The sequence below is a fragment of the Myotis lucifugus genome, unplaced genomic scaffold, assembly GCF_000147115.1.
Source record: "Myotis lucifugus unplaced genomic scaffold, Myoluc2.0 scaffold_371, whole genome shotgun sequence".
Lineage (NCBI taxonomy): Eukaryota > Metazoa > Chordata > Mammalia > Chiroptera > Vespertilionidae > Myotis > Myotis lucifugus.
In genome coordinates this window covers 624,457-648,879 of record NW_005871419.1, presented here as the reverse complement: position 1 = coordinate 648,879, position 24,423 = coordinate 624,457, and the positions used below count along the sequence as shown (strand labels likewise).

Below are 24,423 nucleotides of genomic sequence, written 5' to 3'. Positions count from 1 at the left end.
ATCAAACTGAGGTTCAGTCCCTTTTGACAAGATAAATGTTAGTGTTTGGCAAAACTATGGGAGGCACAAAATATTTTTTGGTCTCTCTTTATTATCTTAACGGCCATTGATGCTTAATGCCTATAACTATTTACTCATTCAGAATAGCAACATGCTATTTTCTACTTCTCTCATTTCTGTTTTGTTAGTTAGAATGCTGTTACTTACCCAGTGCTATAGTTCATATAGGATAGGCAGGGGAAATACTTAATTCATTTTCTTATCAGTTTTTAGTATAATAAATGGATCCCTATCATCCTTAGAAGGAATGGTCTTTCTAAAAATCATGAATTAATTGATTCAAATACTTTTAATGGGTCTCAATCTATTGCAGTTAATGTCATTATTGAAGCTTAATTGTCTCATCTTTGGACAATGGGAGCCTTTGGACATGAGCATTTTGGTTCCTGAGACCCTCTGTCATGATGCTCGTAATCTTGGATTGCTCTCTGATATTACAAAATGTCCCAGGATCATCTCATACGTTTCCTGCCCCAGACAAGAAGGCTTGGTTTCTTTTAGCGAGAAAGCATGTTTCAAGATCTCAGTCTTATGCTAGGAATGATCATTGCTACTACTAGCTTGGTTATTATTTTGGGACCTTTTCTGTGGGCAGATTATATGTATGTACATATATATATACACACATTTTTATACATATGTTTATATGCTTATACATGTTTATATTTACATGTGTATATATTTATATTTACATGTATTTATGTATACATGTATTTATATACATATATGTGCATTTTATATATGATTAAATACTTCATGAATTTATATTGATACTCCCATATTTATATTGATAATTTGAGACTATAGAGCTTTTATTAAACCTCTTATGTATTACATTTGTATACCATTTCCTCTATAATGTTAATTCTGGTTCTTAAGCATATAGGTAATGATTTAATTATAATGTTCCATAATTACTCATTTATTTTATCCCATATTATATAAAAGTCATAAAAGTAAAAATACCAATAATACTACATTATGATTCCTGAAAACATGCTCCCCCATTTCTTTCTACTTTTAAAATAGATATACTATGTCCACAGTGTTGGAACTCGCAGACATTGTGTTGCGTAGCCTCCCCTCTTAGAATTAATTTATTCTTGGTTTGCAGGTAACTATACATTTAACGCTCCCCACTAGTCCTTATATCAGTGTTTCTCAAGTCATGTTGGTCTTCTGAAGCTTGTTTTCTAGGAGCTCCCTCAGGAAGTACTCATGAGAATAATCTCAGATTCTTGTTGATAACACTTTGTGCCCTTTATACTTAAAAGTCATTTTTGCTAGATATAAAATTCTTGGCTCACACTTTCTTAAGTATTTTAAATATGTAGCTTTATTTTCTTCTGGCATGAAGTGCTGTGTTACATGTCCATTTGTTTGTTTTTCTAGATGTTCAAAGCATTTTTTGTTCTTTTCATTATTGTCCAGTAATTTTACTAGGTTGTGTTTTGGTGTTTGTCTTAATCAGCTCAGGCTGCTATAATAAGCTACCATAGATTAAGTTGCCTACCATTTATTTCTCACAATTCTAAGTTTGGGTGACTAAGATCACAATGCCAACATGGTTAGGTTCTTGGTTAGGGCCCTTTGCCTGGTTTACTGATGGCCCCCTTGTTGCTATGTCTCACCTGGTGGAGAGATAAATCATCTCTCTCCTGTGTCTTCATATAAGGGCACTAATCCCATTCTTTAGGGCCCATCCTCATGACCTAATTGTTTCCCAAAATCCAACTGCAAATTCCATCGCCCTGGGGTTAGGACTTCAACATATGAATTGAGGAGGAACATTCAGTCCATAGCAGTTTGGGTCAGTTTTCTCATAATATAGTTTCAACTTGGGTTTGATTTTAGGAAAACTTTCTTATGCTAGTGTTTTTAGTTACTTGTTTTATTTGTTTGCTTGGCCTTCTTCTTCAGAGACTCCTGTTATTCAAATGTTCGCTCTTTACCTGAATTTGTCACATTCTCTCAAATCCTTTTTTATATCCTTTTCATTTCTTTTTTGCTTATCTATTGTGTTCATTCCATCTTAAGTTCTTTCTAGTTTAGTGTTTATTTCTGAAATAATTTTTTAAAATATTTTTTATTGATTTTAGAGAGGAAGGGAGAGGGAGAGAGAGATAGAAACGTCAACAATGAGAATCATTGATCAGCTGCCTCCTACGCGGCCCCTACTTGGGATTGAGCCTGCAACCCAGACATGTGCCCTAATCAGGAATCGAACAGTGACCTCCTGGTTCTTAGGTCAACACTCAACCACTGAGCCAGACTAGCCGGGCTGAAATAATTTTTTTTAATTTTGAGTTTTTCCTGAGTTCTGCCACCTATTTCTAAGTTATTTTAATTCTGATTTATGTTGTTGGTTCCTGTGTTTTATCATTTTCTTGAACTCTTTTACCTCATTTTGAAATCAGTTACTGTTTTAATTTGTTTTGTGAGCACATATATCTGGCATGTTTTCATTATAGGGATAAATTCTGCTGCTTATTCTCTTTTCTCTCATAATTTTTATGAGATTTGACCCTCTTCCTTATTCTTATAAAAAATTTTCCCTGATTTTTTTTAATGAGGCAGAGTTTAGGAACATTTATGTAACTTCACAAAGATCCATATCTGTGATTTTTGTATAATCTTCAAAACTGTGGTGGGATTGCCTGTCCCTATCCCTTTCCCCTCCTTTGATGGACCTTCTCTTTTCCTCATTGTGTGGCCCTGACCTGGAAGCCCCGGTGGGTCAGTTTGGGAAGTTGCTAAGTGCTGGCCTGCTCCAGCCCTCAGGCTGTCTTGCCTCCGCCCCATGCACCCACTCAGCCTTGGAGAGTGGGAACCTTCCCAGATCAGCTGCTACCTCCAGTTGGCCCATTTTGCTTCCCAGTGAGTACTTGTTGGCTCTTCTGTGGTCTCCTGTTCTCGGATCGAGCAGGTGCCATTCTGTTGCTTCCTTCTTCCTTCACACAGACCCTGGTGCGGTGCAGAGTGTATAGCTGTTGGTGGTTCCCCACGTGCCTGTATTTTAGGGCTCACGTGGGTATCTGGTCATCTGATTTCGAACTAAGTGCTGTCTGTGACGTTGGTTTTGCTCTAATTACTGTCTGCTCTCTGTGGGATTCAGAGAGATGGAAGAACTGCTTCCCCTGCCACCACCACCTGCCGAGAAGCTATTTAGTGATTTTAAGAGTTAGTTCCCAAAAAACTATATGAACGAAGCTAGTGTAAAAGCAAGGATACAGTGATGTGGAAACCTTCATCATTGGGATTAACTTATTTGCAAAGCAGGCTTTCTTTTGCAGTTATTAGTAGTCTCATTTAAAATTCATGATGGGCCTGGCCAGTTTTGCTCAGTGGATAGAGCATTTGCCTGTGGACTAAAAGGTCCCGGGTTCGATTCTGGTCAAGGGCACATGCCTGGGTTGTGGGCTCAACCCCTAGTAGGGGGCGTGCAGGAGGTAGCCAATCAATGATTCTCATCATTGATGTTTCTATCTCTCTCTTCCTCTCCCTTCCTCTCTGAAATCAATAAAAATATATTTAATATTCATGATAGTATACATTCTGATACCCTTGTAACTAATTCAGTGGTTCTCAACCTTCCTAATGCCGCAACCCTTTAATACAGTTCCTCATGTTGTGGTGACCCCCAACCATAAAATTATTTTCGTTGCTACTTCATAACTGTAATTTTGCTACTGTTATGAATTGTAATGTAAATATCTGATATGCAGGATGTATTTTCATTGTTACAAATTGAACATAATTAAAGCATAGTGATTAATCACAAAAACAATATGTAATTATATATGTGTTTTCCAATGGTCTTAGGTGACCCCTGTGAAAGGGTCGTTTGACCCCCAAAGGGGTCACGACCCACAGGTTGAGAACTGCTGAACTAATTACTGGGCTATCCTTTGGTTTGTGTGCTACAACTAGATTTTATGTTTGAGGAATTATTACATAAACTATTTTTTTTAGTCAGCTGAGTTTTTTTGTTTTGTTTGGATTTTATTGTCCAAAAGATGTGAAGAGCTAGTGTGTAACTAATGCTATTTTGAGTAAGGCATAAAATTTATCATCAAAATTAAGAAAAATCTGATTAAATTTTCTACCAGAAGAATCCTTTTGAAGGTTTTATTTTATTTATTTTTGGTTAATCCTCACCTGAGGATTTTTTTTTCCATTGATTTTTCAGAGAGAGTGGAAGGGAGGGTGAGAGATGGAGAGAAACATCAATGTGAGAGCTACGTTAACTAGTTGCCTCCCACACGTGCCCCAACTGGGGCCAGGGATTGAGCCTGCAACCCAGGTATGTGCCCTTGACTGGAATCAAACCCTCGACCCTTCAGTCCACTGGCCGATGCTCTAACCACTGAGTAACCGGCTAGGGCTTTGGAAGGTTTTAAACTATTGCCATACACACTCCCTGGTGCTTTGAAACTTGAGAATACTATCTTAGTTGCTCTTTCAGTCTCTTATTTAACATCTTGTTTTCGCATGATTGGCGAGTCTGGTTGAGAGAAGTTCAGGACTGAAACAGCACAAGTGTTGAAGGTCATAATCGAGGTTCATTGCCAGAGCTGTTGGAGAGAGCTTTTACAGACCTTAGTTCTAGCCTTCTCTTTTATGACCACAGTTTAAAGTAAATTATAGGTGCCTAGAAGCAAAGCAATAAAAAATGTAGCCATTTTTTAAACTTCTTTCAGATAAAAGCTGTAAGTTAATTTTTTTCATTTCCTAAAAAGCTTCCAATCTTGACATTCTCTGGGCATATGTACAAAAAAGTCACAATAGAAACAGTAAAACTGAACAAAGCCAACCAAACGAAACTCCCTGGTCATAAACCCCTCGCTCCCACTTCATCACTGTAATCAAGTCCATGTTGAAAGGAACAGATGAGGCTAACACTGAGCTTAAATTATTAAACAATTTTTAAAAATCAACTAGAGCCCTAGCTGGTTTGGCTCAGTGGATAGAGCATCAGCCTGTGGACTGAAGGGTCCCAGGTTCGATTCTGGTCAAGGGCACATGCCCAGTTTGGGCTCAATCCCCAGTAGGGGGCGTGCAGGAGGTGGCTGATCAATGATTCTCTCTCATTGATGTTTCTATCTCTCCCTCTCCCTCTCTGAAATCAATAAAAATATTTTTTTTAAAAATCAACTGGAACAACAAATTCATAGAAACGACCCTTCACCACGACTTTTCTGTTGGCCAAAACTCTCATTTCAGGTTTAAGTATAAAAAGATTGTTACCTATCTTAGAAGTTCTCATATTGACGAGAGGGGAAAAGTCCTTCCAAGTTAACCTAGACCAACATATTTGAACTCTTTCTCTTTTTAATTTTTTTAAATGACTATTATGATGTTAACAGACAAACTGAATATTTTTCTTGAGGATTAAAAACAAAACAAGTGTAACTGACTGTTAGTGTATTGCTGTAATTTTTAAAGTATACGTGGAATCATACTGCTTTCTAATGAGACATCACTGAATAAACATCGATTACCTCTAGATGGCGTTCAGGAAGTGGCTTACATTCACTCAAACCAGAATGTGATTGGATCAAGCAAAGCTGAGAATCACATGAGCCGATGGGCAGCACGTGATGTATTTGAACTGAAGCAGTTTTCCCAGCTTCCTGCTAACATAGCTGTTTGCACATCTAAGGTAAGAAGCATATAGCATAATGTCATCTTCAGTTTTTATCTCATTTTCACAGAAGTTAATAAGATCTTCACTAAGCAACCCCTCAAAAGTAGCTACTAAGATTATAAGTGACATACAAATAAGTGTAAAAAACAGAACATTACTTGGGGCACTGGAGTCACTGAAGATGTTTTATAGTAAAAGACAAATCAATATCTAAATGTCTAAAATTGTTGAGCTACTTAATCGTTTCCCTCAATAAAAGTTTGCCAATCAATGAGGAATCTGAAGGAATCATGCAGTTAAATCAGAACCCAAACCAAATTTCCTCCAAAATTTTTCATCTAAAATGAAGACACGCAAAAACTAGGTTCATATAGAATTTATTTATTTTTTTTTAGTAAAAGGATTTTTATAATGTTAAAGGTAATAAAAACTGTCTGTGGGCTCTTCTCGCTTAAAATTGATATTATATAGAAATAAAGTTTTATATAAATGTGAAATTTATTTACAGATAGTAACTTTCATCAAAGGTTTAAAAAAATATTTTCTTCTTTTGGCTTATTATTCTTTATTAATTCCTAAGAACTAAGTGTCTGAGGAGTAGTTTTTCTACCACTTTATGTGTAGGAGTTAAAAATGCATATTTTGTAAACCAGTGGTTTGTTTCAAGTTAGCATTACTTTTAAGAATGAAAGGGGTAATGCCTCTGAACTGCCAAGGGATCTTCATTTATTTGTACCTCATCGGGCTCCTAAAATAATTTGGATTGTCTTAATGATAAAATCAGAATAGAAAGTGAAACTCGGGACCAAGGGAAATATAACTTAAATTGGAAGTTCAAGAGTGGGAGAAAGTTAGGATGTAGAAATATAGGACATAATGGTCTTACCCAGATATTTTTTTAAGGACAAATTCAATTGCGTTGCCTGGTAGACAGAACAAAGCAAGTAAACAATTTATTTAGTGTGTTCTCTACTCGTGCATTTGATCATGTGTGTGGGCAGTTTGGGCGGTCACAGTGACTGAGTGCCTGGCTGGCATTAATGTCTGGAGGCCAGGGATGCTAAATGGCTGTGGTGGGAGGGGAACATCCCACTTGCCAACAATTGATTTGCCCAAAATGCCCTAACACCCTGCTGAGCAACACTGAGCTAAATGTTGTCCTTAAAGGCGGAAAAACACTAGCTCTTCTGAAGAGGAGAAAAGCTTTTCCCAGCATTTAATATAAAGGAAACTTGTCGCCGGGATTTTAAATGAAGACCACTGAGTGGCCCAGTGAACAGTCAGTTGTCTTACAATATCTTTTGGTAAATGTAATAGCAGACTTTGAAACGCGGCGCTTTTAGTATTTTAATGTAATCAAAAGGCCCAATGTCAAAATACAGTTCATGAGAACATTCTTTCATGACCCAAGTATGCTGCTTTTTTATATTGTCACTTGACCTAGACATATACTGTCTCTCAACCAACACTGTAGACAGCATTTCTGCAGTCTGACTGCCTTGTAGGAGCTATCTGGGGAAGATAGGCAGAAGTATGCTGGGTTTGCCAGGCATTTGCTTTATTAGAATGAAGAGCATATTGGTATCTTTTAAATAGACAGCCAATTTTTTATTAGCTTTAAAAAAGAAAAAAACATTCCCTTTCCTAAACAAACAAATTTTAATGAGAAAAGGGTAAGATAGCTGGCAAACCTCTGTAATAGCTGTTAATAAAATAACTGGATATTAGTTACTAGTTTATTTGTTTTTTCAGAGAAGAAACTTACAGGCATATAATTTCTCCCCAAATGTACCTGAGAAGCAACCCCTTAGATATGGAAGCAAGAAAAAGTCCCTTTGGAACCTTCTCAAGAAAAGTTGCAAAAATGAAAATGCTTCAAATATACTTTGCCTTTAGTGGCAGGAAATTTCTTTATCTTTGCATTAGCAATACCAGTAGTTTTCAACCTTTCTCAGCACCAACATTCTTGAGGTGAACAGCACAACCTCAGCAGAAACCTTGTATCTTCACAGTGGTACTTATGATGAGGGATATTTCTTACCAGGAAACAAATTGGAGTATTTATCCCCTAGGATTTCTCATATGCCCTTTGAGACCATGTATCTCCCCCTTGACACGTAGACCAATTTAGTACATCTTTTTCAGGGAATAGGGAAAAATGTGTGGTTTCATGACTAAATCATGGTTGGTGTAAAATATTCAGGCAAGTTTTAAAGCCAGTAAGCAGGGGGTCCAATCTCATGCCACCAGGGCTAGCAGGCAAGAACTGTCTGTTCAACATGCTCATTTCAGTGGCTGGCTTCTGTACATCAAAACTTGATACAGTGAAATTCCAACAGAACAAGGTTCAATTCATCAGGTTTGACCTATACCCTTTAATACATCAGGTTATTAATATAGCTGTACTTTTAACATCTTGAAAGTTATATTACCTATATACAAAAATACTCAGGGACAACATTATAAACTTACCATTAAAAAAGAAAGATCTTACTTGATATTTGATAATCAGAATTTTTAAAATAGTGATCATATATATTTGTGATATTTTCAGTTTCTCACCAATGTCCAAACTAAAGCTACTATATTTTTGACATAAAATATAACCCCTGAGACATACCTCGTGTTTTTCTCATTTTAGTTTAATTGAAAATAAGTAAGTAAATAAATACAATGAGTCTCATCTCCAATCTGATGAGCTGTGCAGCCTCCCAGAGGCAGGAGGAGTTTGGTGGTGATCACTAGCCTGTGCATGGACTCCACTCGGAATGTCAGAGTCTGAATTCTGCTCTCCCTCATAACCTGGTGTGGCCAGGAGGAAGTCGCTTACCTTCTCTGTGCCTCAACGTCCTGGTGTTTAAAATACAAACAATTATACTTCTTACTGCCAAAGGTTCTTATGAAAACTAAATGAAGTAATACCTGTAAGTGCTCTGAACAGTGCCTGACACGACATAGCACTCAATAAATAATAAGTACAGTAAAACCTCGAGATAATGGACTAATTCGGGCGAGGGGGAGTCCGTCAAAGCTGAAAATCCGTTATATAATAAAGTAGATTTTCTGAATTCCTATCTTTAAAAATGACAAGTTAATTTACCTGTTTTTACTTATGCAGACATGTTTGTGTAATTAAAATTAAGTATGTATGAAAAGTTTAATTCCACTGGAAAGTTTTCTATATCTATTACAGTAACTTTACATTTCTACTGAGTAGGTCTAGTAAATGTGTGAATTCATCAGTTACCTTGAAGTAAACATATACACCAGCTGGGGCGTGGCTTAGCTGCAGAAACACACCCCATGACAACAGAACCAATTCTCACATTTTAATCATTCCCCAACATTGCTTACCAGCGGTGACTCTTGGCTTTAAATATCTTGGCCATAGTTGTAGATATGTAATATTTATTTATGTTAGCAAAATTACTACAGTGTTTTTTCCAACATATGGCCTATTCGCTTAAAATTTGTTAAAAATAACAGTGAATTAATAAAAAAAAATAGCCTCTTAATTTAATTTTAAGAAAATCCTGTTTAAAAGCACTTTAAAATCAAGAGGTTGTTAATGTTCATATATGACATACAAGCCGGAAATTTTGTCCATTAAATCCGTAGTCCGTTAAATTGAGGTCCACAAAATCAAGTGTTTACTCTTGTTAGTACTACCACTGGGTAAGACTGCTGTCCCCTTTTAACTCCCCTGGAGGCGTTGATCCCTGAGGGAACCACAGGAATAATCCATAAATAGTTATAAGCAACTACATTTACCTATAAATAAAAGGTTGGGTGGTACTAGGAAATCTGGGGCTTTGGACTCCCTTAAGAAAACCACAAGAATGTTTGCCATGGCCAGTGTGGCTCCGTTGGTTGGAGCATTGTCCCCATACACTAAAAGGTGGTGGGTTCAATTCCTGTCAGGGCACATACCCAGGCTGTGGGTTCAGCCCCCGGTCCATTCATATTTCTCTCTCTCTCCCCCTCCCCCCTCTAAAATCAATTTAAAAAATGATTAAAACAAACAAAACTTAATAATGTTCATGGTAGAATATTTTTCCAAAATGTTATATGTGACTATTAAGTTTTTGCTTATGGAAATAGAAAGCCACTCAGTGCTTTATAATTTATATTGATTTATTTTATGAGAGTCTATATTCGAATTAAAGTTATTAGTAATTTTTCTCTTTAAAGCTGATAGATTTATTTTCTCTTCAGATTCATCAGTTGATGGGACTGCTTCTAATTTAAGATATTTCCTTAGCTGCTGACAGACATTCAAATGAGGGAGGCATCACTGCCAGCAGACTACTTCTGCAATATCTTTACACATAATAATCTTGGTCCTCCTCATTATAATTCTTCTGGAAACTAAATACTACTTCAGTCATGTCAGGGAGATAGAATGAAGGTAGTGTTGTTTTTCTCTTTACTAAAATATTTGTAAAGACGTTTTAAGATACTACTATTTCACATAGATGAGATGTTGATGACATTTCAAAGCCACACCACAGAATTTCTATCTAAGAAAGAAATGTTTACACTCAGTGACTTCACCATATCTGGTTAGTATTACTTCAGCACCTTCAATGAGTAAATCTTTGAAACATTGGTTAGAGACATGTATCTCAGTTTAAGACGGCTCCCGCGGAGTACGCGCAATTCACGCGAGCCGACTTAACTCGTTTCCCGCAACCCAAGTGTTGAGATACTACTATTTCACATAGATGAGATGTTGATGACATTTCAAAGCCACACCACAGAATTTCTATCTAAGAAAGAAATGTTTACACTCAGTGACTTCACCATATCTGGTTAGTATTACTTCAGCACCTTCAATGAGTAAATCTTTGAAACATTGGTTAGAGACATGTATCTCACTCACTGAAAGGTTTTGCAACTTGTAGTATGGTGGTTGGGTGGCAATAGTGAATTTGCAGTTTTGAAAAAAATTGAAAAAGAGCTATGGGAAGAAAAGAATAAACTAAGGTGAAGGGAAATGAAGCAAGGTGAAGACAAAAGAGACTCCACCATATTGTTAGAGAGATTTGCAAGCCTCTTGCTTCTGAAGACTCCCCAAGTCCCAGACCTTCCACCTACAGGACAGTATCTTTCATCTGGGGCTTGCATGCATCAAGAATCTTTTGATTACTGAGAATTCTTCTGGGTGCTTCATGTCTGTCACCAAAGTTTTATTAGAGACCTTTACATGTGTTTGAAAAGATTGTGCGTGGGCATGAGTGTGAGGTCTGTGTGTGCACGTGTGTCTGCAGCCAGTGCAGAGGTGTTGCCTCACTGTTTGTGTGACGGCAGTAGACGACTGACAGGGATCACAACATGCAAGAATTTCACTTTCCAAGGAATACTATGTTGAGTCTAAGTGAAAGCCTTTAACTAAATTGCACAGGAATAGACTAAATGGAAGTGAAAGCCTTTAACTAAATTGCACAGGAATAGACTAAATGGAAAACTGACAAAGAGGTCATGTCTACCATAAGCCTAGATAAAACTCTGGTCTTTCAGAGGTTCTCAGTCCTTTTGATATAATTGTTGATAACCAAAATGACAAAAGCTAGGAACCTGCTTTCAAACTCAACTGTATATTAAGAAAAGGCCTAATATACTATCTTTTTCATCTATCTTTTGGTTTCTTATAGTTCATACTTTTATAAATAATTTCCATTCATAGAATACGCTTTATAGATGTCTTGAATGAAAACCTACCTCTCCTAAAATCTAATTACACCTTGGTTATACAGTAATACAAACAATATAAAATAACTCATTTTGCATTAAAATGTATTTGGATATTTTAAGAACCATTTCTGGGCAGCTTTTTTTAAAATGAGATGTCTGATAACAATAGGGAAAACCTTTATAATTTAGGGTTAAGCTTCAAACCCCCCAAAAAATATTTTAAGTATTTGAAGGAACTGATAATACCTTTATTAGAGTTACTTCATTCTTTTAATATATGGAAGTATGTCACACAACGTAGCTATACCTGTTTGTGATGTGGTGCCTCATTTTTTTTTCAATCAACTGCATGTTTTCAACTTAAGTTTACTTAAAGTTTTCTGAAAAGAAATGTACAAAGACAGCATTCAATTAAGGATTAATCACTATGGCAACTGCGATGTGGTGCCTGAAAGGGGGAGGATGTATTCTCCCCTCAGTTTCCTGCCAGCTGTCATAGTCAACCTCTGCTGCCTGACTCCAAGCCAAAATATAGACTGTGACCAACTCTAAGAAACTATATCTGTATTTTTATAGATTGGTACAAGTATCAGACTATAAAAGAAGACTTAATCCCCTGAATTGGATGACAGACACTTGGCATTCTCGCCAGTATTTGACAGAGAAATAACGGGTCGCTTTGTAGTAAAACCTGGATTAATAGTAAACCCTTCTTTATGTTATTGCAGTGTGGTGTAAAGGAGAGAACTAAGCACGCTTGTCAGCCTGGGGGCGCGGGTGGCGTGGGGGAGAGCGCCTTTCATACAGCCATGCAGGTTTAAGCACTGTTCAGAGTACTGTAAATACAAAATATTGTGTTAGTGAGAACCTCTCTCTCTTGTATTTGTATTAGATTGCATTTTGTAGATGACTTAAAGACAGGATTTCTATGAGCTGTGGTGGCTTTGATTGCAGTGTGTTTATACAGCTCTCGGAGTCAGCGAGGAGGGATGGACTGTTTACAATGAGCAGGCTTTGGGGAGATACAGCATTCCATTACCCTATTTTTCAGGATAGTGAATGGCATGATGGCTTAAAGTAATTGTTCACAAATGACTGGTTTATGGAGTAGTCCAGTAAGTAAGGTTTATGGTTTCAGCATGTAATGGAATTAACTCTTACTGGGTGGGATTTTTTATGGTCTTATCATTTTCCTTTCTATAGCTAAATGTGGATTTTATGTGTTTGTATCAGAAAGTCATTCTTTCAAGTAATTTTAGTAAAGATCAAGGTTTTTTAAATTGTGGGTGTATAGAGAGGGTGGGGAAAAAGTAGGTTTACAGTTGTTCGTATGGAAAATGATACATTCGCAACTGTAAACCCACTTTTGCCCCACTCTGTATGTACAAACTTATGTGACTAGAGTTGGCTTAAAAAATGGCTCTTGTGTTTCTATCTTTAAGACTAGGGTTAATTCAGAAAGATGGTTTATCATTTGTGAAGAGCACTTGTTACCTCGTCAGAGGAAGGAAAAACCAGTGTTAACGATAAACATGTACACTGATCCCCTCCTAGCTGGTGGCATGAGAAGCTGCGGCATCCCTCCTCACAGTGATGCTACCAGAATTCGTGAAGTAGTGTGACTGATGTGTTCATAACACATTCAACTCTTTTAAAGAAAAGCATTCAAAGGACTCATAATAAAACACATTTTATTATTGTAATTATGATTATTATTTATCAGCAGAGGTGATGACTGGAATTCCCTCTGTTATTCTCTACAATGACTTGTTATTACTTTTGTTTTTAATAGTATCAATAGTAGAGTATGTTAGAATACTATAAAAGATATCTAGCCCAGTCCTCTAGATAATCATTTTATAGATGAAGGACCTGCCTTGATTTGTCATGAAGAATACTGTAGGAAAACATAGTCTTTGAAAGGAATCATACACTAATTTGGCAATGGGCTGGCTGGACTGACAAAAATAGTCTTTGCTTATTAGGAAATAGTTTGATTCTAACTCTTGTAGCTGTTCATCTTTCCAGTTGCATAGAAGATAGATATGGCCTCTGAACAGTTTCTCTGTTTAGAATAGCCGGAAGATTCTAAAGAGTTAAAAAATACTATTTCTTTAAATAATGCCTTCTAAGTAACAATAAAAAAGCTTAGAGCTATAAGGCCTCATTGAACTCTGATGGGCTCCACCTGGTGACTTAAAGCACACTAAGCACTTAGCCCTTTTCAAATTATACTTCTCCCTCTTTGAAGACCAAGGTGTCAGTTGGACATGGACACTTAACGGAAACACCTATGCCTCTGTCATCTGGAAACACTGCCTCTGCACATAGGAGTTCAGAATTTTTATAGGACGAATAAAGCAAAATTATAAGGTTAGGGAATCATAGTATTTTAGAATGTGTAGGATTCCTGGAGACTATTGCAACATCTTATTTTACTGATTTTTAAAAATAAGAGGGTAAGTGGCTTCCATTAGGCTCCACAGTGGCCGTTACCTTAAATCCCTAGAGTATCGATCCCTTATTTACTCTAGATACTATTTTGTTTGGGAGGTTTTACTTTTGTTTTTTTATTCCATTTTACTTTTCCAATATGACAAATCAGTCTAGTTTTTCAAGATAACTTGCCTGTGAAGAATTACTTTCACTTTAACAATTAAACACACAAACTAAAAATCAGGTGTAGAGACCATCAAACCTCAGAGGGAAGGCAGGGGAGGGTAGGAGGGGTGGGTAAGAGATCAACTAAAGGACTTATATGCGTGCATATAAGCATAACCAATGGACACAGACAGTAGGGGGCGAGGGCATGTGCTGGGGGCTGGGAGCGGCCAGAGAGAGGTCAGTGGCGGGGGATGGGGGGAACATATGTAATACTTTCAACAATAAGAAATTTAAATTTTTTTTAAAATCAGGTGTACTGAGTGCATCCTTTCCTTTAAAAAAATATTTTAGGTAATTAAAACTCTATCTGTGGGGACATCTGTAATACTTTCAACAATAAAGATACATTTTTAAAAAGCTCTATCTGAACTCAAGAGATATAGCAAGCCTGCTGGCAGTATCTACTCCGCCAAAGACATTTTGGCAAAGCATGATGATTTCACCTTTTCCTCTTTACTTGTGCATTTTCTCTCCAGGAATAGCCTTACTTTTCTAATCTCCCAAATCTCCAGTCCTCCTCTGCCTGTCAGGACCTCCCTCAGGTGTGGCATCTCTTCCACAAAGCCTGCCCTGGAGCTGGAAGTAAGCTATCTTTACTCTTACAGGTGTTCTGTTCACCCAAGAGTACTTTAAGTGGCCTGTTATTCTAAAGTACTAGAGGCCCGGTGCATGAAATTCGTGCATGTGGGGGGGGGGGGGGTTCCCTCAGCCCAGCCTGCACCTACTCCATTCGGGGACCCCTTTCACAATCTGGGACTGCTGGCTCCTAACCACTCACCTGCCTGATTGCCCTTAACCCCTCTGCCTGCCTGATTGCCCCTAACTGCCTTTGCCTGCCTGCCTGGTCACCCCTAATTGCCTCTGCCTGCCTGCCTGATCGCCCCTAACTGCTCTCCCCTGCCGGCCTGATCTCACTCCCAACTGCCTCTGCCTGTCTGATCACCCCTAACTGCTCTCCCTTGCCGGCCTGATCTCGCACCCAACTACCCTCCCCTGCCATCCTAATCTCACCCCCAACTGCCCTCCCCTGCCGGCCTGATCTCACCCCTAACTGCTCTCCCCTGCTCGCCTGATCACCCCTAACTGCCTCTGCCTGCCTGATTGCCCCTAACTGTCCTCCCCTGCTAGTCTGATCTCGCCCCCAACTGCCCTTCCCTGCTGGCCTGATTGCCCCTAACTGCCTCTGCCTGCCTGATCACCCCTAACTGACCTTCACTGCTGGCCTGAACTTGCTCCCAACTGCCCTCCCCTGCAGGCCTGATCTCGCCCCCAACTGCCCTCCTCTGCCGGCTAATTTGGTTCTGATTGGTCAGTTTCTATGCCAGTCAGCGTCAAAATCTCCGCTCCTAGGCAGCCATTGGCTCCTCACAGTTGAGGCAGCTTTGGTTCTGATTGGTCAGTTTCTATGCCAGTCAGCATCCAAAGCTCTGCCTCCTAGGCAGCCATTGGCTCCTCACAGTTGACCCAGATTTTGCTCTGATTGGTCAGTTTCTATGCCAGTCAGTGTCAAAAGCTCCGCCTCCTAGGCAGCCATTGGCTCCTCACAGTTGACCCAGATTTGGTTCTGATTGGTCAGTTTCTATGCCAGTCAGCATCAGAAGCTCCGCCTCCTAGGCAGCTATTGTCTCCTTACAATCACCCAGATTTGCCTATCAACGGGGCCTGATCAGAAAGGTGGGGCTGACCAGCAGCCCAGGTGGAGGCCTGGAGAGAAAGAGAGGCAAGTTCTGATCAACAGCTGCCACAGAGGCTACAGATCAGACCCTGCCTCTCTCTCTGCAGGCCTCTCTCGGAGCCTGATCCGCAGCCCCCTAGGCAGTTAGTGCTGGGTCGGGGCGCCAACAGTGCAGCAGTCAGTGCTGGGTCGCAATGGCAACCCAGCACTGACTTCTGGTCTGGTTGAGCCTTTGGTCATAATCAGTTGTTATGACCCTGGTTCTTTATTATATAGACTAGAGGCCTGGTGCCTGAAATTCGTGCACTCTGGGGGCAGGAGGTAGGTCCCTCAGCCCGGCCTGTGCCCTCGATTGATCAGCACAAAGAGGTAGGCCCAGCCCAGCCAGCCAAGGGCTCTGTGATGGATCACCCCTGCAGAAGGAGGCCCTACCAACCCACCGCAGACTGCCGGCTGGTGGCCTGGGCCTCCCTCTGCAGGGCAATCATGGGGCGATGGCTGGGCCCCCAACCAATTGTATCGCACCCGCCTTGACTGGCCTGGTACCAGTGGGTGTCATAGCGTGGTCGTCCGGAAGGTTGTCCAGACAGTCATTCTGCTGTTCAGTCATTTGGTCGATTTGCATATTACACTTTTATTATTATAGATGATTCCCAAGGTTTTATTATAATTCTTTAAGAACACATTTTCCCTTCTTTTCTAATAAACTCTGAACTTTGAAAGAGCAAGCTATAGCTTTAAATCACTTTTGATGACCCCAGAGACCTAAAATAGTGTCTTGCATACTGATACTTTTAAAATACATTTATAGGTTTTTGGTTGTTTTTAGGGTAAAATGGACCTCATAACTATATTCTGAGAATTTTTAAGTGGTTTAAACTATCTTTTCCAGGAATAACTTTCATAGTTTTCCTGGAAATTCTCTTGAGATAACTTGACATTGTTCAGGTCTACCACTGAACCAATATATTTATCAGCAGGGGAAACAGCCCCTCTTATCTGAATGAGAAGTGCTCTCAGGTTTGCCTGGCGTTCATGTCTTCGATACATTTACTCAGTCTGCACTCCAGCCAGATCATCTGTCTGCTCTTCATCCCAGGTGAATCCAAGTCAAGTTCCACTTCCTCCATGAAGCCTTAGTCTTCAGAGATCACTCTATTTCAGACTCTTCTGTACCAGTCATCACTGTCGACACAGTGGCACTACATTCAGTCCATACCCCATGTGCTTGCTCTCTCTTCAGGCTGCTGAAGGACCAGGCCATGGAGTACATGTCTATAAACACCACCACTTGGCAGTAGGCCGCACAAAATAGGAGGTCAGCTAATGTTTATTGTTGGTAATTCCCACACAGGGGTCGACCTGGACAGATCCCCACAGCCATTTTCACTACAAGAAGGGGAAAGGCACTGGTGTGCCCCAGGGAGAGTGCACTGGGTTCTCAGGCCTGAGGGCCTTTAAGGTGGGGATTCAGGGAAGGTCCTAGCGGAGGATCTCAGTAGAATATGCATCAGCTTTCCAGGTGTGTCCTTTCAGGGTCATGGCCTCACTGATTGGCTGGCACCAGGGCAGGAGGTCATTAGTCAAGGCAGCTAGTCTTGAGGTCAGCTGTGATATCGCTTGTCTGGTTTTACTGCTTTCCTGGTCCTAAAACACAACTGAGGCCTAGATGTATTTGATGCAGGTCAGAACCTCATTGTCATGGGGGCTTACTGCTTAAGAGCTATTTGCCAGCCCTTTATTCATTCCCCCTCTAAGGGGGTCTAACCTGCGTGACTAGCAAGATACCAGGGGAGGAAAAGTGAGAGGAGGGTCCGAACTGCATGGCCAGCGATCTGAAAGGCCAGGGGATCTACGCCACATGGCCAGCAATATGCTGGGGGAGAAAAGGTCGCCCTTGAAGTGAGGTCCTTGTGTTCCCAGCTTTGCCTGTTGCTAGGCACCCAGGCCTTTTCACCCTGGTGACCTGTACCTGGCCCATTGTCCTTGCTCTACTCCGGTGTGTCGAACTGCCTGCCACAAAATTGTGGTTATTTATTTGTGTATTTAATAGATACGTTCTTTAAAATGAACTTACGGAGCATGTGGCTTCAAGGAAAACAACAGACAGTACTTGTTGCCAGTGATAAAATTCATGCTTTCAAGTGAAAATTAAAACATTGAAAAACTTAGTTTGCCACCATAACCTCCCCATAGAGTTTTGTGAGGCAGTTGATGTTGTTAACAATTCGATTTTACAGTGTTGCATAATTGAATGTCAACATTTTGAAGATCTGCATAACTCAGTTCATCAGTATTTTTCAAATGACCAGTGAATGTTACAAAATTATGTATATGTGTGTGTGTGTGTGTGTGTGTGTGTGTGAAATTCCATTAAGATATACCAATGAATTTTAATTTTAACAATATAAAAAATGTACTGATGTCAATGTAAGAAACATCTAAAACCTATAAGAATATTTTTTTAATTTATATGAGACAAACTCATGACAATTGCCACAAAGCAAAATCTCACCAGGTTGGGAAAATGCTCCAGAGAATAGCAGTTGTGCACCTTATTTTATACATTACAATTAAAGGAGGAGGAATAAGGAAGTCCATTGGTGATAGATCAGGAGGTGGGAGAAAGCAAAGCAGGGAAATCTCTGGGATTGTATAATAAAGTAAAATAATAGACACATACTTTTGCATTGGTGGGTATAGGCTAGATAGTTAATAGTCAGCAATTAACATGATAACAGTAACAATGGGGATTTGTGGTCTCTGTGCAATGGTTGTGCTTCCAGGGGTCCAGAAAAGGGGAAATTGCTTTGATATGCCAAAAGTATGTTATTGTAGATGAAAAAAAAGACCACAGACAGGCTCAGTTAAGGTGAAGATTGCCCTTTGTTAGGGAAAAATACCACCCTGTGACATGGCTACCCTCCATGACTCGCCTTTAGTTAGGAAGTTTTAACTTCAGACCTTCCCATGTCTCTTAAGTTTGTGAGGCTCCCCTGAGCTTGTCAGATTCAGCATGTAACCCCTTTTTATAGTTTCATATCTTACATGAAATTAACCTTGAGTTTTGATATAGTATCAGAAAGGAATTGTCTGAGAAGGCTATTAAAATATTCTGATGGCTTCTACATATCTGTACGAGACTGGTTTTCCTCATATGCTCCAACTAAAACAACATTGTAGCCACAGATTGAATGCAGAAGTAGATATGAGAATCCAGCTGTCTTTTATTTAGACAGAGGCTTGCAAAAAGTAAAACGTAGCTACTCTTTTCTCTCATTTTTTGTTTGCATTGGATAATATGAAATTTCTTGTTGTTATTAAAAAGTTATTTAGGCCCTGGCTGGGTGGCTCAGTTAGTTGGAGCATTGTCCCTACCAAAAGGTTGTGGGTTCAGTTCCCATTCAGGGCACAAATTAGGTTGGGGTTTGAGCCCTAGTTGGTGTGTATATGGTCAGCAACTAACTAATGTTTCCTACATCGATGTGGGGTTTTTTTTTTCTCTCTCTCTCCCTTCCTCTCTCTTTAAAATCAAGTTAACATGTAATTTACTTTTTTTAAAACTCATTTAAGAGAGAAAGGAAGGGAGAAGGGAAGAGAGAGAGAAGCATCAATGTAAGAGCAAAACATGGATCGGCTGCCTGCTGCATGCCCCCTACCAGGGACTGAGCCTGCAACCCAGGCATGTGGCCTGACTGGATATTGAACCAGCAACCTATCGGTGCATGGGACGCCACCCAACCAACTGAACCACACGGCCAGGGCTTGACCTGTTTTTAATGAATTAATAAAGATTTTAAATGTTTAATAGCTGTAACCCACATACACGAGAGACCGTTGGAGTCCTCAATAATCTTTAAAGTATATGGTGTTCTAAGATCTGAAGGACCAGAGTTTTTCCACCCCAAATGGGCCTTTTGGGTTGTTGATTTTAAGCTGGTTATTAAGAAACAAAAGACTCAGAACCTTTGACCCTCCCCCTTCCTGCCTAAAGGTAATTCAGATAGAAAAACCTGCTTGAGGAAGGGAACCTTCTTAGCACATTCACCTTGGCCTGTTTGAGTCAAGTGTGGCAGACGTAAGGATCGGAGCAAAGCCTTCTCTGCCCCATTCTTTCTGGATGGCCCGGCAAGAATTTCTTTGCCTCATGCTTGCTCTTTCCCCTCTACCTGTGAATTGCCTACTTCCCTTTTGAAATCCCAGACCCTTGCCCAGCTTCTCCTTTGTCAAAATGGCATATAAACAAACCTTAACTGCCCAGTGAGCCTTTGGGTCTCATATCTTATGGCACCCCCAAATGTACCATATCCATAAAATAAATTTTAGTCAAGTTCTCCTGTTTATCTCTCTCTGTTCATTTATTAGTTTAGCTAGAAGAAATTAAAAGGTGGGAGGAAAGTTTTGGGGTTTTCTTGCACCCCACAGACCAAAAGGTTTCAGAACTGCTATTTCAGATCATGCGGTCTTTCTCTGTGAATGTTTACTTCCTCTCCTGTGTGACTCAAGAAAGCATCCTATCTAATAAAAGCCTAGGTGGCGTTGCGTGACATTGTCACAAGATGGTCACCACAAGATGGTCACCACAAGATGGCCGGCAGGGGAGGGCAGTTGGGGGCGATCAGGCCTGCAGGGGAGGGCAGCTGGGGCCCATCAGGCCGGCAGGGGAGGGCAGTTGGGGGCGATCAGGCCTGCAGGGGAGGGCAGTTGGGGGCGATCAGGCCTGTAGGAGAGGGCAGTTGGGGGCAATCGGGCCTGCAGGGGAGGGCAGTTGAGGGCGATTGGGCCTGTAGGAGAGGGCATTTGGGGGTGATCGGGCCTGCAGGGGAGGGCAGTTGGGGGCGATCGGGCCGGCAGGGGAGCGGTTAGGGGGTGATCAGGCTGGCAGGCAGAAGTGGTTAGGGGCAATCAGGCAGGCAGACAGGCGAGCAGTTAGAAGCCAGCAGTCCCAGATTGTGAGAGAGATGTCCGACTGCCGGTTTAGGCCCGATACGAGCCTAAACCGGCAGTCGAACATCCCCCAGGGGGTCCCAAAATTGGAGAGGGTGCAGGCCAGGCTGAGGGACACCCCCTGCCCATGCACGAATTTCGTGCACCGGGCCTCTAGTATCAGAATAAGAAGAGTGAAATAATGTGGTTATAGGGAATCATTCAGAGTTGTAAGTGCTTTATTATTGATTATTAGTAATTATCATTACTAATAATAATCTGTATTCTATCTCACAGCTATTTGCAATATCTCAGTGTCATTTGTGGCATGTTGCTTGAAATGTTCTCCCCTAGCCGCTGGAGAACCATTGGTAGCCTAGTGACCAAGTCAGCCTACACTTACTCTATCTGGGGCCATGGAGGAGGGGAATGAGAAGCTAGGCTCCTTGTGGGAAGTGCCAGCCACTGGGAAGGCAAGCAGGTGCAGGTGCTGCCAAGAAAGGCTTTTTAACTTTTTTCCCATCAGCACCACCCTTCTGTGATCTTGTCATATAACAAGTATTATCCTGTATAATAAAAGGCTAATATGCAAATAGACCAAATGGTGGAACAACAGAACAATCGAACAACTGGTCGCTATGACACGCGCTGATCACCAGGGGGCATGATCAGAACATGGTGGGCGTTGGCCATGGCAGAATGGTGTAGTCTACTCAAACTTTTTAAACAGGGGGCCAGTTCACTGTCCCTCAGACCATTGGAGGGCTGGACTATAGTTTAAAAAAAAACTATGAACAAATTCCTATGTACACAGCGGCAGCAAAAACACCCGGCGGGCGGGATAAATGTTTTTGGCGGGCCACATGTGGCCGCGGGCCGTAGTTTGAGGACCCCTGGCACTGTAGCAGGTGAGCAGGATCGCCAGACCAAGGCGGAGCGCCAGTCGCTGTCATCGGGGCGAGCCTCTGGGGGTTACTGAAAATTCTTTGCTCCCATGCACCACGGTCCAGCCCGGTGCTCGCACTGCTGCCAGCACTGGCCCTGGCCCCGCTCGCACCCACAGCCAGTGCCAGAGCCACCACTCGCACCCACTGCCAGTGCCCGGTACTGGTCCCGATCACTTGGGGCCATCAGTGGGTGTGAGTGGCGGCTGCTGGCCCTGATCACCCCTGAGGGCTTCTCCACCTCCCCCTGCTCCTGAGGGGCAATCAGGCCAGCAGCTGCCGCTTGCACCCACTGACAGCGCCAGCCCCAATCGCTCCATGCCATGAGCGGGGTCGGAGCCATCAGCGTGTAGGAGCAGTGGTGGCAGGAGCAGGGCTGCTGGCAGACAGGGGACCGGGGGCTGCAGCGGGAGGGGCCAGGCAGGGGCGCGGAGGATGGGCCGAGACCCACTCTTGTGCCTACTGCAGCCTTGCGGCCCACAGTTCCTTTCAAGGTGCACGAATTCATGCACTGGGCCCCTAGTGTAATATAAGACCTTCAAAGAGTCTTTAGAGAAAAGTTTACAGTAATAAAACTCAATACAAAGATTGGAGTTGAGATCAGGGCTATAAGATGCTAAGGACCTGCCCATTACCACTTAGTGGAGATTCTTCACAGACTGCTAGAATTGTGACTTAGAAATGGAAGAGACAAGTGGGAGTCCAGGTCAAATCCCCTACCCTCCGGATCCCGATGGGCTCAAAAGAGAGAAAACCTCCCCCAAGGTTTACAGTACGAGTGTGGGTAAGGCCTCGCCCCAGTCCTCAGACAGGTCCGGTCCTTCTCTCGCCTTTGTAGGAATATTAAAGGGACTTTTCTCCCTGGCCTCCTGCCCGTGGAGGACTGGGGGCATTAGTGAACCCTCCCCGTTGCTCATCTGCGGGCTTTGGTGAAGGCAACTGACACTGCCTCACCTGGCTCTTTCCCACGGGTTGACCACTGGTCATGAATGGCAGTGCCTTCAGGTTAGAGCCCAAGGAGATGGGGCTCACACATTTCTATTTGCAGTGTGTGTCCTTCCCACGGCTGTCACTTTGTTTTGCCTTTTAAATAGGGAAACTTCTTGGATGATGAGAAATGGACTGTCGTGGATAAAAAGGAACCTAAGCTCAGGGCAGTCAATATACAGCTGTCCTTTCACGGCTCACTCAGACAGTAAAGTAGTAGTAAATATAGAGGGGTGGGCAAACGTAGGTTTACAGTTATAATACAACTAGAGACCCGGTACATGGTCTCGTGCACTGGTGGGGGTCCCTCAGCCTGGCCTGCAGGGATCGGGCCAAAACTGATCTCTGGGTTTGGGGTGCGGGTGAAGCAGATTCAGAGCCGACAGTGCCCTGGCAGCAACCTAACCCATAGCTCCCTCCTCTACTGGTCGAAGCGTCTGCCCTCTGGTGATCATTGCACCTCATAGCTACCGGGCAAACGGTCAGACAGGTGGATGGTCACTTAGGCTTTTATATACACTGAGTGGCCAGATTATTATGACCACCTGACGTTTGTAGGCAAATTAGCTATAATTTTGCGCTGAAGTTGCTAGAGGGCCAGACCATTATAAATAGGGAAGCATGTTGTTTACCACGACAGTAGACGTGATTTTTTTCTGAAAATATGGATAAACAACGCGATTTAACAGCCTTTGAATGTGGGAGAAATATATATATACACACACATACATATACTTATATATATGTAATATATTATATAGATTATTATTCAAAATCGACATTTGCCCACCCCTCTATATAGAGATAGATTGTAGCTATAGTTACAAACTTTAATCCGTCTATTCCCCAAAAAAACATTTTTTATTTGAATTTAAGTGTTGTTTTTTTCAGATTTGAATGTGATTTTTAACATGTACAGAAAACCTGACTTTCGTATATATTTGAGGTAGGTCTTCTAACCAGCTGGCTCTTCTCTAGGAGAGAAGACAAACCAGGGCAGCTCTCGGCTGCCTTCGGTTTGCTGAGTCCTGGGAGACACTTCCCACCTCCCGCCAGATACCTTGAATGATTACTTTGAGGAAAGGCTTCTTCACACTTGTGCAAAGATCCTTAAAAGTTTTTGTCATTTTAGACTCTCGGATGCCATTTGAATAAATGTATTTGCATGTGCTATATGTTTTTACTAGTATAGTACCCCTGATTCCCTGCTTTGCAAAGACAAGCAAGTTTGACTTTTATGTGTTTCCAGTGTTGGCCCTTACCCAACACTGCTTTTTAAATTTTTTGTTTGAACAGATGTGTAAACAAAAGCATCGCTGCCTTGCAGATTTCACTAATTAAGGCTTAATGAAGGGGAACAAATGGAAGGGTGCTTGCCTTTTTTAGGCGTGGTGGCAGCGTTGCTGTGATCAGGTCAGTGTGAGAGCCTGTGCCACATGGATGCCCAGGGTGGCTTCTGAGACTCTGTTCCACTCTCAGGAGCGAGGTGCTGATCAAAGAGCTTTCCTGTGGCAGGCAGGTCCTCTGGCGATCTCAGCACCGAACTTTCATTGCTTCTTCCACTCCGGCTTCTCAGTGGGTCAGAGCCAGAGGACCTTCTAATCATTCCTTTGAAAATATTCTTCCTGCTTCCCATCTTCTCAGTAACTGATCAAGCCTGGTCCTATGGTTAAGGGAAAGACAGTCCCTATGACTGTTAAATATACACTGCTCCTTGTTCTGTGTATTCTGTCTGTAAAGTGTTTTCTAGAGAAACCAGCTCAGCAGACAGACTCATTCCAGAATTTGCTTAATAAAACATTTCAGTAATTTCTGATAGCTGACTG

At 41.4% G+C, this 24,423-nt stretch overlaps 1 protein-coding gene across 3 annotated transcripts in view; it reads left to right on the top strand.

The window, feature by feature from the left end:
* ERCC6L2 (ERCC excision repair 6 like 2) overlaps window positions 1–24,423 on the top strand; it is a 112,308-nt gene that overhangs the window by 73,167 nt on the left and 14,718 nt on the right. For all 3 annotated transcript variants that reach the window (XM_014466939.2, XM_023765035.1, XM_023765034.1), the window contains one exon: window positions 5,568–5,722. In XM_014466939.2, the coding sequence (XP_014322425.1) occupies window positions 5,568–5,722 (155 nt within the window). The remainder of the gene's footprint in view (window positions 1–5,567; window positions 5,723–24,423) is intronic.